General features: G+C 43.6%; 1 protein-coding gene across 2 annotated transcripts in view; it reads left to right on the top strand.

Annotated features, from left to right (window-relative positions):
- The window catches only part of CACNA2D3 (calcium voltage-gated channel auxiliary subunit alpha2delta 3), a 788,131-nt gene that overhangs the window by 580,492 nt on the left and 189,756 nt on the right, over positions 1-17,883 (top strand). For both annotated transcript variants that reach the window (XM_073811245.1, XM_073811246.1), the window contains 3 exons: positions 2,944-3,015; positions 4,485-4,565; positions 13,535-13,609. In XM_073811245.1, the coding sequence (XP_073667346.1) occupies positions 2,944-3,015; positions 4,485-4,565; positions 13,535-13,609 (228 nt within the window). The remainder of the gene's footprint in view (positions 1-2,943; positions 3,016-4,484; positions 4,566-13,534; positions 13,610-17,883) is intronic.

The raw sequence follows: 17,883 nt of genomic DNA on the forward strand, positions 1-17,883 counted from the left end.
ATTTAAGTCTTTAACTCATTTTTAGTCTACTTTTGTATATGATGTGAGACTGTCCAGTTTGATTCTTTTGCATGTAGCTGTCCAGTTTCCCTAATACCATTTATTGAAAAGGCTGTCTTTTCCCCATTGTATATTCTTGCCTCCTTTGTCATAGATTAATCGCCCATATAATTATTCATATAATGAACCCCTATAAGTGTGGGTTCATTTCTGGGCTCTCTATTCTGTTGCACTGACCTATGTGTCTTTTTTTGTGTGCCAGTACAGTAATGTTTTCGTGACTGTACCTTTTGTAGTATAGTTTGAAATGAGGGAGCATGATCCCTCTAGCTCTATCCCTGCATGTGGCTCTCTGCAGAGCCCCAAGGTGGTACCAGCCCACTGTTGGGTGGGGCTGGGTCCCTGTTGCTCTAGGCTAGAGGGAGGATTCCAAAATGGGGCTTGCCAGTGCCAGTGTTGTTGTGGAACAAGCTCCTGAAACTGGTTGCTGCCAGCATCTCTATCTGCAGGGGGAGTCCCAGTTGCCTCCTGCCTCTCCGGGAAGCTCTCCAAGGTCAGCAAATGGGTCTGACCTAGGCTTCTTTTAAACTACTGCCTCTGTGCTGGGACTTGGAAAGTGTGAGATTTTGCAAGCACTCTTTAGGAGCAGAGCCTCCATGTCCTGTCACTCTATGGCTCCCCTAAACATAAGCCCTGCTGGTTTTCAAAACCAGACGTTCTGGGGTCTTGTCTTCCCAGTGTAGGATCCCTGGGATGAGGAGCCTGATGTGGAGCTCAGACCACTCCCTCCTTGGGGAGGACCTCTACGATTGTGATATTCCTCCTGTTTGTAGGTTGCTGACCCGGAGGTATGGGTCTTGACTTTACCACGTCTCCGCCCTTCCTATCCATCTCGTTGTGGTTCCTTCTTTATGTCTATCGTTGTGGAAAATCTTTTCTGCTATCTTCAGTTTGTTCTCATAGATAGTTGCTGTGTAAGTAGTTGTAATTTTCGTGTGTCTTTGGAGGAGGTGAGCTCTGGGTCTTCCTACTCCACCATTTTGGCCATCTCTAAAACCAACTGATTTAAATGTTAATCGCATCTAAAAAATACATTCACAACAACATCTAGACTGGTGTTTGGTCAAACAACTGGCACCGTTGCCTAACCAAGTTGCCACATAAAATTAACCATCACATCATGAATTCCCAGTCCTTGAGGGATCTTGAGATTCTTGTGTTGTTTTGCTTGTCATGGAGGAATATAGGCCTATCTTGATATAGAGGTAAAACTAATAAGAACATGGCCTCCTCTATCCCTGTTAGGAGTTTTCCCAAAGCATATAAGTTTCTCTTTAACTATCATGGTTATTGATGGTGGAAAGCATTGCCTTTTTACAGTGCTTCTTGGATTTTAATATGCATACTAACTATTGAAATGAAGATTCAGATTCAGAGAATCTAGAGAGGACTTGGGATTATGCATTTCTAGGGCACTCAGGTGCCAGAGGTACTGCCATTCTGTGTACCACATTACAAGTAATGAGGTCCTATTGCTCAAATAACCTATTGGAAGAACAAGACTGGTAGAAGATTGACTGAGTTTAATGACCTTTCTCAGGAGGCCAGTCAGTCTGTGGGGACCTCAGTCTATGGGGACCTCTAAATTTTAGGATCTTCTCTTTATAGTGCCTTTTCCCAAGAAGACCGAGGGAGCAACACCTCCTTTTTCTATGGAATTAAAGTGACAGAGAAGTGCCCAAACATCAGAAAACACTCTAGACTGAAGATAGTGGATTCTTATTCACAGATTGCTTCATTTGAAGCTTGAATGGGCTGTGAAACCAGGAAGTAAACCTCTCCCACCAGACTTGCCAATTTTGGTCTCTATCCGCAGTGCCACATGCCTTGATCTTACTGGAGACTCTGCTACTTGCTAGCCATGTGACCTTGAAGGCAGGGAAAGGAAACTAGCATCTTTTGAGCACCTGCAGATGCCAGGTACCTTGCTGGGCAGTTTCACATTTTATCTTCATGGCAACACTGTTGGGGAATACTTGGCATTATTTCATATGAGGACATGAAGGCTTAGATAATGCAGTTAATAAAGATTCAAAGCTGAGAATTAGAACGAGGTTTGTCTTGGACCAAAGCCTACTGTGGTCCAGGACTCAGTTTCCCCATTTGTTAATGGGGCAGAGTAGGGGTTCCTGCCTTTCTCCTAACACTGTTGTGAAGGACGGTTGGGATGGTGGTCTCAGTGCATTTGTATGCAATTCAGTGAGTTACAGAAGTGTATTATGTGCCAAATTTCAAGAGTTCTTCTTCCGGGAGGGATGTTCAGCTTCTTACCAGTGATTTAAAGATGAGCTGTTCAAATTATTTTTTTATTTTGTTTTTATTTTGTTTGTTTTCCATCTGGGACTGACATACAGAGATACACCGAAGTTCAAAAAGGCCATGACTCAGCTACCTTGGGGAGAATAAATGCTTCCAGATTCCATTGTTTCCAGCAGGGGCAACTCATAAAACCCCTTATGCTCATGCTTTCTGATCCTCTATTTCCAGATTAAGGAGAAGCATTAATATTGCACATATTGAACATAAAAGTCTGCAAAGTAAAACAGTAAAGTCAGTCTGTAGTAATAAAATAAAATGAATCACTGAGATCCAAACAGGGCTTTATTTGAACTCAAATAGCTGAATGCAGTAAACAGATCAGCTGGAGTGACTGATGGTAACTGACGTTGTTTCCCCTGCTGGGGAGGAGGGGCTGGGATCTTCACCTGCACGTCAGGGTGGAGGAATGTTGCACTCCCACCTATGCCATAAAGGCTCGAGTGGACCCTGGTCCATTCCCAACAGCCCCTGGTCAGGAAAGGATGAGATAGTCAAAGGGTATGGCCTCCAGCACTATTTATCCTAGATCTTTCTCAGGTAACTGGCTTTTCTGTCTCCATCCAGCTTGCCAATGGTCAGGGCCCCGTCCTGATGACCACGGTCGCCATGCCTGTGTTTAGTAAGCAGAACGAAACTGTGAGTACAGTGACTGGATTTCCTACTTGTTGCTAGGACGGTTGTTATCTCAGACCCCCTCTGACTCAAGCTTTGGTGCCCTTTATTTACTCATTTAATTTAAGGATGGAGGGTGTATAATTTTTCCTCACTTTTAATCCTGCTGGTATCATCATGAAATCAAGAGTAGATGAGAGATGAGACTTCCCTGGTGGTCCAGTGGTTAGGGCTTTGTGCTCCCAATGCAGGGGCCCCAGGTTTGATCCCTGATCAGGGAACTAGATCCTGCATGCCGCAACTAAGAGCCGGCACAGAAAAAAAAAAAAAAAAAAAAAAAATAGATGAGAGGAATTCAAGCAGGCATCATTTTACAGTTTGTAGCACTTTTCCAAAATTTAAGTGTTTAAATGACCAGAGGAAGGAAACCCCCAGAAAGAATCCTTGATTGTAGTGGGTTAACCTCTCTCTGATTTACAGTTACCAGCCTTGAATTAGATTCCCAGGGCTGTGGCAACAAAGTGCCCCAAACAGGATGGCTTACAACAATAGAAATGTATTCTCACAATTCCAGAGGCTAAAAGTGCAAAATCAAGGAGTCAGTTCTAGGGAAGACTCCTTCCTTTCCTCTTCCAGTGGCCCCAGGAGTTCCTTGGTTTGTGGCAGCATAATTCCAATCTCTGCCTCTGTCTTCACATGGCCTTCTTCTCTCCTTATCTCTCTGTCCTCTCTTCTTCCTCTAATGACACAAATCATTGGATATAAGCCCCATCCTACATCCAGGATGATTTTGCCTTGAGATCCTTAATTAATTACATCTACAAAGACCCTATTTCCAAATAAGATCGCAGCCTGAGGTTCTGGGGACACTTGAATTGGGGGGAAACAACAGACAACAGCGATGAGTATTTTCTTCTAGAAGCCCCTTTCTGACATTAGAAAGTTTAGTACACCACATTGACCTTGGGACCTGGGACCCTGGAGGCCTATTCCTTCCCCTTAGTCCTTGATTCCAGCTTGCTGCTAAAAATGTGTTAGGGTTATTGCATCTTTCTCTGGCTATTTAGTCTCTCTCTCTCTCTCGTGGGCACCAGATGGCAGTGTAAATTGAGAAAGTAGTTAACATGTAAAGTGTTTCCTATAAAAAGTTTCCATAAGAGAAACTGATTAATGATCATAAGTCCTTAGCTTCTTGATTTTCAGGAGAGAGAAGAAAATGGTTTTTAGGGTGTCTTGGTATGGGCGTGTGTTGAGGGATATATAGTAGGTAATGTTTGGCCTGAGAAGCTACCATTCTTGCCTAGGAATATTTTGGGCAGCGGATGGGGAATAGAAGAGGTTCCCTCATAGAGATCCAGGTTAATCTTCAATCTCTCTCAGTTTGAAGAAGGCACCAGACAGTGATCTATGGTGTGTGGCTTTTCAGGAGGTTCTATTTCTTCTACCAAATTAACATACTATTGTTGGTATTGTTTAATGTTTCTTTTCAACAGAGATCAAAAGGCATTCTTCTGGGTGTGGTCGGCACAGATGTCCCAGTGAAAGAACTTCTGAAGACCATCCCCAAATACAAGGTAATGCATCACATAATTAATAGTCAAGGGCCAAATGCACAAGATAATTTCACAACCTGCCGTAGTGACAAGGAAAACATGAAGGAAGGAGGCCCTTCTACTCTCTTCTAGAGGGCTCTGTTTTGTTTTGTTTTGTTTTGTTAGAATAATAATAGTCCATGCAGGTCTGATTAGGTCTACATGTGCCTATCCAGGTTTGTGTGAGTCTGTGGAAATCTACACAAGTCTGTGCAGTTCTCCACAGGTCTTACACCTCTGATGGTTTTCTAAGCCAATCTTGATTCACCCCAATCTGAGGACCCTCTAAAATCTGTTACTTCTTAACAGGAACCCAATGAGGCACAAAGAAAAGTGGTTTCTGACTCTCGACTACGTATTCCCTTTATCCTGGAAGGTGATGGGGTACAAATTAATATTCCTTTCCTAAAGCTGCATTAAACCTATGGCACTAAGGGAATTGTAAGTTTGTTTTAAATTCTGGGGATAGTTGAGAGGGTGGAGTAGGTAATTTTGGAACAAAGAGATTAGGGCAGGCCTTGGTAGGCCACTGCCTTGGGAGTTTAGAACAACATGGAAAAGAAACACTAGATGGAAAGGGCTCAGAAAAGGGTGTGGCGGGGGGTGGATATGCTAGAACCAGCTCTGCGTGTGAGGCCAGCCCTACCTCGAGAGAGAGGGTCATGCTTTCCCCCTTACCTGGCTATATTCCCAGCACTCTGTTCCCAGAACTACTCTTTGGTTTATTTAGTTCTTCCACATTTGGGGACAGAGGGGCTCTAATGGGTCATCCCAGTGCCACCCGCAGCCCAACCTCTTTCCATGAGAACAAGCATCCCAAGCTCCATGTGATTTCCCAGAGGTCCACAGACTGGATCTGCCCTCTCTGGGGCAGGCAGGCACACACAGTGACAGACTGCACTGCCACCTAGGCTGGGTGCAGGAGTTGGCAAGTTGCTATGAAGGGGACACGGTGGCAGTAACCATTTTGTGGCCCATAGGGATGATATTACTTGGTATTTATGTTCTTTGGCTGCTGTGGTTAAATAAGCACTTTAACAAAATCAGAGCAACGGACAGGCCAGGAGCCTGGTTTCCATCCAAGTCAGGTTCAGGCTCTACTACCTTTAGAGCAGTGTTGTTCCAGCTTCAACCTTTTGCTTCCCACCATCGTAACACATTGTCTTTTCTTTGTACCACCTGCAGAATTACTGAACAGATATTTTTAAATTTCATTTGACTGGCACTTTTTCTTAATTATCTCTTCTAACCTCAGCCTGAACAGCCACATGTGAAGTCGTAAATTGAGATATGGTCATTATGTTTTTCTGATACATAGGTTAGCCAGGGGTTTCCTTTTAAGAAGATGGCCCAGAGAGTCCTTGAACCCCATGCAGAAAACTCTCACCTGTTCCCTAGTGGGAGCTCCCCAGAAAAGCAAATCAAGGGGTGAGAAGAGGAAGGTCCCCTCAAGCCCTATCCCAGTGCTATGGAACTGCCCAAGAGCCGTCTCTGTGTATGCATGCATGGGAGTGCAGGGGGGCAGGAAGCAGCCCCTGCTCCTTGTCCTGGGAGGAGTTCATGGACTGACATGGTTCCCCTGGCTGCACAAGGGTTGAGACCATACCGTCCCCTCTTCCCCCAGCATGAAGCAGACCAGCTCGCCCATCTCCATCTCTGGCCCACTCACAGACTGACGAGGGTTCTTTCCGTTCCCATCTGGAGGGAGGCAAGCTCCTTTGGGCTGGGAATCTGAGATTCTTGGCTAACTGGCAGGGCCCCCTCCCTTACCACCTCATTCCCTGATGTGCTGAGCCTGCCTCACCACCATTGTGAGAGGCCCTTCTTCCTGGGCCTTGGCAGGAAGAGGCAATGGTTAGTGCTCTGGAAGAAGATACATTTGGAGTTCAGCTCCATCACTGAGGAGCTGGGTATGGACAACTCTCTCAAATCCTTAGTTCCTCTCTGTCCAATGGTGATAACAATAGAACCTGCTTGTAGATTTGTGTGAAGAATTGACCACTGTCATCAGTCAGGAGCAATGGTAACACACTGGTCAAGAGGACAGATTTGACCCCCAGCCCCTGGTACCTGCAGCCCTCTTCCACAGGGAGTACTGCTTGCAGAGAGCTATTGACACCTTTCCTACCAGATTCTGACACCTGTGGCTTCACATCCACTGATCCTTTGCTAACCCAGAATGCCCAACAGAACGATGGGTTAACTGAACAATGGACTAGGCAACCACATGCTGGGATTCTCAGCCACCTTTGAAAATGGGGTTTTCAAAGAATTTTGAAAGACACGGGGAAAGGCTTACGATACAAGGTCATGTGTGTTAGGCAAGATTCTTAAGTTTGACGACAAGGATAGGTCCACCTTTTTGACAGAAGGCCAGGATAAGAGCAAGAGAACAGATCACCAGGCATCACAGCAAGCCCTTATCCAAGCAAGTCAGCTAAATGGATGACTGCAGCCAAAATGAACAGGTCACCCCTCAGAGGGTTGGATGCAAAGTGACAGGTGCAGAAAACACCTGTTTAAAAAAGCACCATTTTGTGGTACAAAATGGGATGTCTCAAGGTATAATATTAGCAGATAACATTTGCCCAGTACTCCGTGCTGTGCAACGAACATTACCCCCATCATGTTGAGAAACCTTCCTCAGGTAAGTGCAGTGCTGTTGTATCCATTCTACTCATAAGGAAACTCAGGTTTGCAGGGCTTATGTTCACAGAGCTCAAGGCTACATAAGTAGGAAGTGGTGAGTGTGATTTGAGCCTAGATCCACATTCTTAGAGCAGATCTAAGCCATTCACATACTACTTCATATACTCTCTGTACCATTATTTACTTAATACTTCACTTGTAAATCAGCCTGAAACTTTCTTCACTTAACTAAATTTTGATAGGAAACACATCATTTCTAAAAAGAAAAGCCAGTGTCAATTTGCATTATAGAAGATAATTGTAAAAAAAATTATAAAAACAAAATAATAGTATTAAATAATTGATTCCAAGGTTCTGAACTTGAATTCTGTTCTCTTTTTTTCTTTTAAGTTAGTATTAAAGGCAAATGTTAAAGATATACTAATGGAAAGTTTATTTTTGATATAATTGGAAGGATGGAAGAAATTTTTAAAAGGGCTGCCTCTTACTAGAGGTTCTGGCTATAAAGTTTAACACAGGCCCTACATGCCACCTGAAATCATCTCGCTCTACACTGTTTTTCCTAAGAAAGCAAAATAGGCCATGGGAAGATGATGGAGGACTGAGGAGTGAGGACCATAGGGGATTGTTCAGACTTGGGGTATGTATCCCTGCCTCCTAGGGCTCCCCTTAGCCCTGGACATCAGCGCTATCACGACCCTCCATAAGCCCATGCTGCACCCTCACCTGTTGGCCCAACCTTCTCAGAGAACCCAAAAGGTTAAATTCTTCCCAGCGCTTCCTAGCTGGTCCTTAGCACATGCTCCACTCCTAGAAGAGGAAACTTCTTTAAACAAGCAAGGCATGTCTCTTCCCATATGCCAATTCCATTTAGGTGATCAAATTAGAAAGCCACCTTCATGATACGAGGAAATGAACTCTAATCTAAAATCAGGTGTCCAGGCTCACAAAAGGTGGCCTCCTTAACAAAAGAACTTTCCTGATTGGGTTTACTGAGATGACAAAAGTCTTTCTTCCTACTGTCACCCTGGAGCCCTGACAACCAGGTTCATTCAACAGCAAGGCTTTTACAGTTGAAGTTAAGCTTCCAGAGCATGATAGGACATGTGGTTGATCCAAACTCACATAAGCACATGTTGGAAACTGTATAGCTCCCCGGAGATGGAAACTCAGGGTATTTGAGGCCCCTAAAGATAGTGGACTTTACTTTTATTGAAATCCCCAGACTTAGGTACCCAGAATTGCTGGCTTACTGTTTAAGGAAGGGCATCCCACCTTCCTTAACACTCTTAATCCTCTTGCACCATATAAGAAGATGTAGAAGCCCATATATAGGGCCACTATTTAATATATGCCCAGTAAATCAAGAAAGTGTGAACATACAGGAACTGATAACAATTACCCTGTGAGGCTGTTTCTCAGAGCTTCCTCTACTAGGCAATGTACTAAGCTCTTTATAGCATTATCTCACTTAATAATAGGTAGACACTGCTATTACCCTTGGCTAAAGAAACAGAGGCTCAGAAAGTTTAAATATCTCACCAAGTCTCACAACTAGCAATCCAGACTTTTAGCCTTTATTACCCTAGAGCCATTAGGAACAATAAAGGACAATAATAGTAATAGTTTAAATAATAGTTAAAATATTAAAAATAATATTAATGGCTAAAATAATACAATAAAACATTCATTGAACTTTTTACTGTGTGTTTGGTATGGTAAAAGTGCTTTATATCCACTATTCCCACTGAATCCTTATTACACTCCCATGAAGTGGGTACCACTTGACCCCGTTTTTAGATGAGGATACGTGAAATAACTTTCTCAGTATAACTCAGCTAATAAAAGATAAATGAAACAAAGTATAATAAGGGGATAGAGGAAGATCAGCTACAGAAAATTAACCAGCAGTGTCTGAAATACAGGCTCTTCTGTTTTAGGCTTTTCCTAAGGTCTGGGAACGAGAGACCCACGTATGACATACCTTAATCTAAGTTATCCTTCCTCTGGTTCCCACAAGAGCCTTGGGGAAAAGGTGTGCATGGCAGGCAGAGTGAGCCATCTAGGAGAGGAGAGCTCCAGGGAGCAGAGTGCAAATTATACCTTTTTCTCTTGATTAACACCTTGTAAAGATGAGTCTGCTCTCGGGGTTTTCCCAGAAGATAGAATTCTTTTTTTTCCCTTAGCTTCATAGATTTTCCCACAAGCAATCAGACTTCCTGTACTTTTTATTAAGAATTCCAAACACCCCAGCAATAATTTCCGGACACCACAGCCTCTGTTAATGTAATAAGCCATTTTATAATTGGGTTCACTTCATTAGCCCAAAGTCTCTGCACTTGGAAGGGAAGCACCTCCTTCCCTGGGCTGTTGGAGCTTGAGGCTCCTGGCCTCCAGAAGAGTATGATTCAGGATGAGGGCCCCTTTGGCAGCCCCAAGTGCTGGAAGGCCTTGTGTCCCATCTGTTCTTTTATTACTCCACGGGACTGCACATTAGAATGGACAGGAAGACTGGTTCTATTTCAGATGAAACAAAAATTAGAGATTTCATCTGTATATTGATTTGGGGCCCAAAACAAATGTTGGACATTGCCATACACAAGTTTAAGGTTTCTGAGAGACTCATCCACAGAATGTGTTTTGAGATTTGCTCAGTTTCTGTTCTTACATCTACATTAGGTTATATCCATATGCCATCAACCAACCAACAAAACATTCTGATGTTATTTTCTCAGACTGTTCTCCTGGGAAGGATGTTAACCAGATAGTTTCTGAATGTCAGAAGACTTTCTCAGGTACAGGCTTGAGGAGGACTGACTATGTACCTCCGATAGCAAATCAGCTTCTACTTTTCAGCTCATGTTCAATATTTACTTTAGCTCAAACTTTAAAGATGAACTAGGTAATATTTGGGTAAAGTAGTGAATGTCTTAAATACATGCAAACCTTAACTGGAGCACCTGTCATGTGTTAGACATTATGCTAGAGACTGGAGAAGTCAGAAACGAGTGAGATGATTCCTTCCCCACAAAGAGCCCATTCTTATGGGGGAGGCACTGCCTTATCTAGAACAAGGCAGAGGAAAGAAAGACAACCAGCTAGAGTTGAGAAGCAGGCAGAAAAGTAAGTGTAGCATTTTCATGTATTAGGGTGAAGGTAATAATGGAAAAAATTCTCAGGGTTTTATGGAGACATGGTATGGAAAGGACGGTGCAACAGGAGAGACCTTTTATAGGGGAAGATCCTGAGGCTGAGCTCATAGCATGGGTGAGAATTAGCTCAGGGGAGATGGGAAGGAGCAGTGCTCTGGGCAGCTCCCACTGTGTGAGTAAAAGTCTAAGTGGGAGAAAACAACTGCAGGGGTGGTGTTGTCCCTGTCGTGTGCCCTTGAGAGGCCATGAGTGAAAGAAGGCAGTGCTGGGTAACTAGGTAGGGGCCAGATCCCAGGGAGACTTGATGGCTGGGCCCATGGATTTTATCTTATACATGAAAGAGGTCTTTAGTGGGTTTTACAAAGGGGAGCAACAGAGTCAGAGTTACCTTTGACTTTGATTAATCTGAAGGATGACTTTGTTGGGGCCAAGCTTTGAGGCAGGAAGTGCAGGTAGGACCATTATGGCAATCTGTTATATTAAATCTACATGAATGGTAGGGTGGGGAAGCAGAGTTGAATCTGAGTGATTTCTGGAGGAAAAATTAGTAATTACTTAGGTCAAGAAGTTGGGGATGAAAGAGAAAAAGGAGTTTGCAGCTGAGGAGTCTGGGTGGTTGGTGGTGCCGCCGATTGAGAGAGAAGAGCAAGAAGAGCAGCGCTAAGGGAAAGAGCCATCCTGCTGCACTGGGTGAGCCTGGGGCGCCTGTGGGATGTCCAGGCAGAGACGGCCGACACACACGTGGGTACTGGGATCTGCCACTGAGGGGACAGGCCAAGGCTGGAGCACAGATCTGGAGATCAACAGCATCCAGGTGGTTAATGAATCGTGTTGGGGTAGAGAGAGCTAAAGCAGACAAGGGACGCTGGGGACAGAAACTTAGGGAAAATTAGTGCTTCCAGGTGGGTGGAGGATGAGTGTCCTATGAAAGGGAGGAAACCCGGGAGTGTGGGTCCTGGCAGCTGAGGGACTAGAGAGTGTCAAGGAGGAGGGGGCAGTTGGCTAACACAACCAGGAAGAGAGAGAGCTTTCTATAGGGTTTGGCAGTTAGGAGGCCACTGGCAACTGTAAAGAAAGGAGTTCTGGTGGCATGTTGGTAGGCAAGGGGTCACAGCAGAGGCAGACTCTAGTAGGGTCGGGCATGAGTGAGCAACAAGGAAGTAGAGATGGCAGTTGAACAGTGAGTAGAGGACATTGTGTGGGAAGGTCAGCTCAGTCTCTGCATCCCAGGGAGGAAGCAGAGAGTTTAGGATAGCTTTGTAGTATCTGCACTCAATTCAGTTTCTTTTGTTTCCCTCCTTCCTCCTTTTCTGCTTTCTCCTTTCTCTACCCCTCTTCCCTCCATGCCAGCTACCCCTCCATAAGCACATGGTATGACCTTGGCTGTCACAGAACTTATATTCTGGCAGGCAGACAGGCATTAAATAATTAAAGGCCTTGACTGATGCCTTGATTACTTATAGTCAAACTCACAAATAATTGATTATTATCATTTTGACACAAGAAAAGTAGAGGGCATTAGGGGGGGTATATGCATGGAGTTTTACCTTCTTTTGAGTATTACTTCCTACAAGCAGACCAAGAAGTGAAGGAATGTAAATTAGAAGGCACTGAATGTATTAGTTGACTATAAAATATTATTTGTTTGGTCTCATTGTGAATTTCCAACCAAATACCACTTTTGCCTTTAATGGAAAGAGTCAAACTCTCTGAGTCTTTTTTGACCCCTGCAGTCCATATTAAACTGGGACATAAATAAAGGTAATTAACGCAGTGTTGACTGTGTCTGACATTTTTTCCAAGAGACAAGATGAAAGAGACAATATACATCTCAGAGGATAGCTGGTTTATCTTTCACAGCATAATGAAATACACTTTTATCATTAGAATCAAGTAGAATCTTATTAAGACTTGCTTTGCAAGGTAACTCCAGAAGAAAATGCCTGTTGCCCTTGACTACCATGTGCATATTTACTTTATGTAATGCAAGGAAAACTTTTAATTTCTGGTGTTAAATTCCCTGAAGTTAATTTCACATCACCTTGACGTTAAGCTAACAAGCAGACAGGGTCATTCTTGGTTTGTAAACTCTGTTGTCTGGATCATTTAATAGTATCATATTCAAGAATGTGAGCAGCAGAGAATTTCCAAGAAAAGTAACAGTGAGGGCTCAGAACTATGAAATAACTCGTTGGAAAAAAACAGAGGATTTCTTTTTCTTCTCCCCTTTCACTGCTCTGGCAAAAGTGGGTTACATTTTCTTTCTTCAGAGAGAGAGATCAGTATGGGTTCTATGCCAGAGGCCATTTTAATACATGAATGATTTGTAGGTAAATTTATTGTAGCCAATGGGTGCAGTCAACTGTGTAATAGAAATATTGTCAAAAAGCTGGGATTATTATTTAAATAAGTGCAGTGTTAAATTTGATTACATACTTTTTAAAGCTAGTAAAACATTTCATTGCTCTCAAACTATTTCCCATAGTCCCATTTAGTCAGAAAACATAAATTAAGTGAGGCTCTGCATAGAAAATTACCCAGGCTTTGTGTCGATGGAAGCATGCATGGAAAAGCTTGGCAGCCTCACAATTTAAAGACGAAAGGATATAAAAAGGGTTGGCAGGCTCCTATATAGGCTGGTGGGGACACTTTTATCCTTGAGGAATTATGGAAAATGACTGCCTAGGAGAGTGCATGCTTGCGATGGCCCCTAGGGGTGTGAAATTGTAGGGAGCCTAGGTGTGCCTCAGAGGGAGGCCCCTCTTGCCTTATCTCAGGTAGAGAGAAGACACCGAGGTTGACAAAACTCTGTTCACTTGGACATAGGGTCTCCAGAAACATTAGCCACTTGCCTTTTAGAAAATATAATTGTTTTTGTTTTAAATAAATCAAAGTAAGGGCTTTGGATGCCAGCGTGGGTCTGTGACATTTTAAATTGTGCTATTTGCTGAGCTTATCCTGTGACAGGTCTTCATTTCCACCAAATGTCAAGGATCAGTGCCTTGCATTCATTTTAATGAAATATTGTGCTGATAAGGGCTATGAATGCCAGGTTTAAGCTGCACATTACTAAATGTCGGGCTGCTTTCTGCTTTGTGAATTCACCAGGGAGCAAGCTAATGAAGGCTTCTTTCTCGCTTCTTCTTACAGTTAGGGATTCACGGCTATGCCTTTGCAATCACAAATAATGGATATATCCTGACGCATCCAGAACTCAGACCACTGGTAAGAGACATACTTATTTCTGTGTTTCTCCCTTTATGATTTTAAAAGACTTTCTTCAGTTCTACAGTAATTACACTTTGCAGTTTTCACTTGAAACGCTCAATTCACAATACCGTCTCTAAAAGGTTGTTTTAATAGTTTATAACTAGCATTTTGACATAAAATATGTAAATAATGTAGGGTAAATATATTTACTATCATGGTTTTATATATAAATCCGTATATATCTATATGTACTTATGTATTTGTTTCACATCTGCCGATATATGGAAAAATTTTAAACTCTGGACAGCTTGAAACCCATCATAATAGATACCTTTATATAACAAATGGTCTCTAACACTTCAGTCTGAGACCAACTTATTGAAAATTACATTTGATACAACAGATTAGATCCAAGATCCCTGGAAATTCATTCTGATGGGATTTGCCCCCAAAATACATTACCCAAGCCCAGTGCCTGCTGCCTTGAAGGTATTTGTGTTTAATTGAAACAGTTGAGATTTTCTCCTTGTCCTGCCTAAGCTGTATCCAGTAGCATTGTTTGGTGAGCTGACATGTAAACCATTTTCCTTCAGCATCGTTTTCACTCTCTCTGAAGTGAGTGGGGTTAGGTCAAATCCAGGACAGCCAGAATATCACGGTCCATTCTGATCCCTGGGGAGAGGCTGCCTGGAGCACTGTGTTGAGGAGCATTCTGAAGGGCAGCCAGGCTTGTCAGATAGGAGGCCCTGGTCCACTGTGCACTCTGGAGGGGCACAGGCAGTGAGTGTACCACATGTTTGCCATCCCTGGACTAGTTGTAATGTGTTGAAAAAAGGACATCCTTTTCGGTCTGCGGTTAGCTAATTTTAAGGAAGATATAAAAGTGTAAAGAGTAATATAGTAAACTCTGCTTTTGAATGTTAAGAAAGTGTAGTTCAGGGCTTCCCTGGTGGCGCAGTGGTTGGGAGTCCGCCTGCCGATGCAGGGGACACGGGTTCGTGCCCCGGTCCGGGAAGATCCCACATGCTGCGGAGTGGCTGTGCCCGTGAGCCATGGCCGCTGAGCCTGCGCGTCCGGAGCCTGTGCTCTGCAACGGGAGAGGCCACAACAGTGAGAGGCCCGCGTACCGCAAAAAAAACAAAAAACAAAACAAAACAAAGAAAGTGTAGTTCATTCCTATAGCTATATACACACACACACACACACACGCACGCACGCACGCACGCACGCACATCCACCCCACATGTCTTTTTCCCTTTCATCAAAATTAGAAAATAGCAATGCCTGCTATGCAAATGTTTATTGGTGAAACATCGTGGGGACCAATTTGCTTCTCGCTTGAATCATTGTTTAGAAAAAGTCCATGTTTTAGCTCCATCATCATCCAAGTTTGCTCTAATTGCCCTGGTATTAATGGAGTCATGGCCACATCATGTGGATCCCATATGCATGCTTCAGGATGGGACTTAAGGTAATACTTGACTTCAACAATCTTTTTATCAAAAAAGGGTTGAGTTAACTGGTTAGCTAATTCCAAACATAACTTAGAATCATTGAAAAGTCCGATTGAAAAAGCTACTAACTTTTTAAGGATATTTAAGTCTAAAAACATATTTAAGTTTAAAAAGCTTAGCACATTACCCATTTCTAAGCCTTCCAGTTGGAGTTGCCTGTTGGTGGGTGGTAGGAGTTATATATTTGGTGTGGCTGAGTATGGGCTCCTAGTGCTTATTTATTCCAAGTTGGAGTGGATCAGAGTAAATGAAACAATCAAACCTGGATCTTCTGCTAGTGAATGAATAACTTTCTATGTATCAGCTTTTAAAGAAGGAACAAAATGGAACCAGATGTCAGAAGTCACCAAGGTACCTTTCCTTTCTCTATAGCAATGGAAATGAGCAGCTCCCATCTGCACAGTCAACTCACGAAGTCTTTCTGGTCTTTTATATCTCCTGGTCGTGCAGCAAATGGTCTGTTTGCAAATAATCCATCTCATGTACTTTCCAGAGCTGTGGCCACTGAGAGGGCAGCCAAAAGGCTCTTATAAAAACAGGCCAACCAGTCAAGACTTATCATCTCCTGACAGTGCAAATACTCACAAATACAAGTCATTTCTGTTCTTCTCACTGTTGAAACATTGCACTGAATGATTTCACTGGAAATGGTAGCTAGGGTCAAATTCCCATAAATGGGGTGACCCAAGCAAATGCTGCACATCTCACTTGTGAGAACCCAAGCCCAAACCAGATGAAGCATTTTGCAACTGATCCATGATAAGAACATAAGGAGTGGCCAGGTCAGTGAGCCATCTATCCCATTTATCTGTCTGTGACCCTGAGGCCCTGACATATTTAGAAGAGGTTTGGCGTGATGCCCACCATTGAGGATTACGTGAACTAACCCATATGAATGTGATCAGTAGTGAGTGTTGACCCTGCCTTGAGTTTTGCATTTTCCTACTGGGAAAAAGACAGTGGTGAAGTGGAAGGAATTCCACTTCAGCAGTACACAAGTTGTCCTTGATTCCTGGTTCTGCCATATCCCAGCTGTGTGACTTTGGGCAAGTCACACAGCCTCTCTGAGCATCATTTTCTCTTGTAATCTTGCCATAACCAAAGTATGTAATATTCCTGGTTGTCAGTGTAAATGGGATAATGCAAGTAAAGAGCCTTGTGTGACAAAGCAGGCCCCAGGACATTTTGCGGACAGTGGCGGTTATACAGGCACCCCGTTTGTGTTTTATTGATTTTATTGAACTATGCCTGGCTGCTATAAGAGTTCGGAGGACATGGTGGTGGTGGATGCTTGGGGGTGGGGGTGGATTTAAAGAACACTTTTTATTATTCAGTTGGTTCCGATTATTGTGATAAACATTGGTGAGGGATTGTATACACACAAAAACAAGTGAATAGATACAGAGTCCTTGGAATCATGCAGTCTCCATGCAGTTCTACTTTGAACCTGGTATCAACTTAGTCTGTGCAACCGCAGCTAAGCCTGTTTATGCCTGCTGTCTCTCCCCCTCCCTCTATCTCTCTGTATCTGTCTGTCTGTCTGTCTGTCTCACAGACACACACACACACACACACACACACACACACACACACACACACCCTCAATTTTCTGGGCCAACTCTGAGCTAGAAGACAAGCAGACAGTAGCTACACTGGGATGTTCTGTGTGAGCCCTACCACGTGAGGAAACCGAAGGGTTTTGTTGTTGTTGCTATTGTTGTCTGTTTGTTTTCAGAGTAGCAATAAGGATATACTAGCAGCTGCAGTAACTGAAGAATGACAGTTAGGAATCAGTCCACATGGGGGGAATAACCCCAGCTCTGGCACATACAAGTGGTTTGTTTCTCTCTGTCTTGTTCACGTGAGCAACAAAAGCAGAAAGCTTCATCCCCCCTTCTCCCTCACCAGCCTCTCAGCACAGAGGAGGAGCTCAGGAGGGGAATGGATGAAGGCATCCTCCAAAGCCACTGTTCGGTTTTCTCTTACTTTGGGTCCTTCAGGATAATGTAATTGGTGTGCTTCCCCCAGAAACCGGTGTCTGCACCAGATGTAAATGCACCAGGTCAGACCCTCACACACGGCTGGGGAGAGCCAGCCGCCAGCAGCTTCCTTGGCCAGCTCGGATGGGGAATCCTCACTCCAACCTGATTGGCCTTCTCCAAGCCCAGCCATATAATCGAATCCTTGTAACAAATGGATGTTCCCCTTGGTTCTGGCCAAGGCTGCTAGCTTAGCATGGTGGGTGTAAGTGGGAGGTTGTGACCAGTGCAGGGGATGGAGCAGACTCACTTAAAATAACTCCTATTCCGTCTCCATCTGCCACTGAGATTGTTTCTGCCCCTGCAGGCAGAGGAAAGAAGTGGGTTTCCTGAAGCACAATACCAATATTTTTCTTATTTGTCTAATAAAATTTTCCCCCCAGACTTAATATTTGGCTTGATTTTATCCAGTATTTTCTTTCATCTTGTATGATTTGGGTGTGAATCATGAAGTGTCTCCAAAAACAGCTCAGATGTAGGAGCCTTACTCAGCAGACTGGCTTTGGTTTAATTGGCAAAGCTGCTCAAGTAAGACTTTTCTGTTGATAAGTGGGCTCTCTGTAGTCTTTGTCCAAGTGTTTCTCAGCCACCCTGTCCTTGCCACCTGCTTGTGACTTCTGGTAGACTAACCGATGTTGATTCAACAAACATTTATCCGGCTCCTGGTGTGCTGGGTCCCGTGTGTTAGACTGGGGGCTGATGGAGCTATCTTACCATGGGCTGGGGGCCATATCAC

This window comes from Tursiops truncatus, chromosome 10, assembly GCF_011762595.2.
Source record: "Tursiops truncatus isolate mTurTru1 chromosome 10, mTurTru1.mat.Y, whole genome shotgun sequence".
Lineage (NCBI taxonomy): Eukaryota > Metazoa > Chordata > Mammalia > Artiodactyla > Delphinidae > Tursiops > Tursiops truncatus.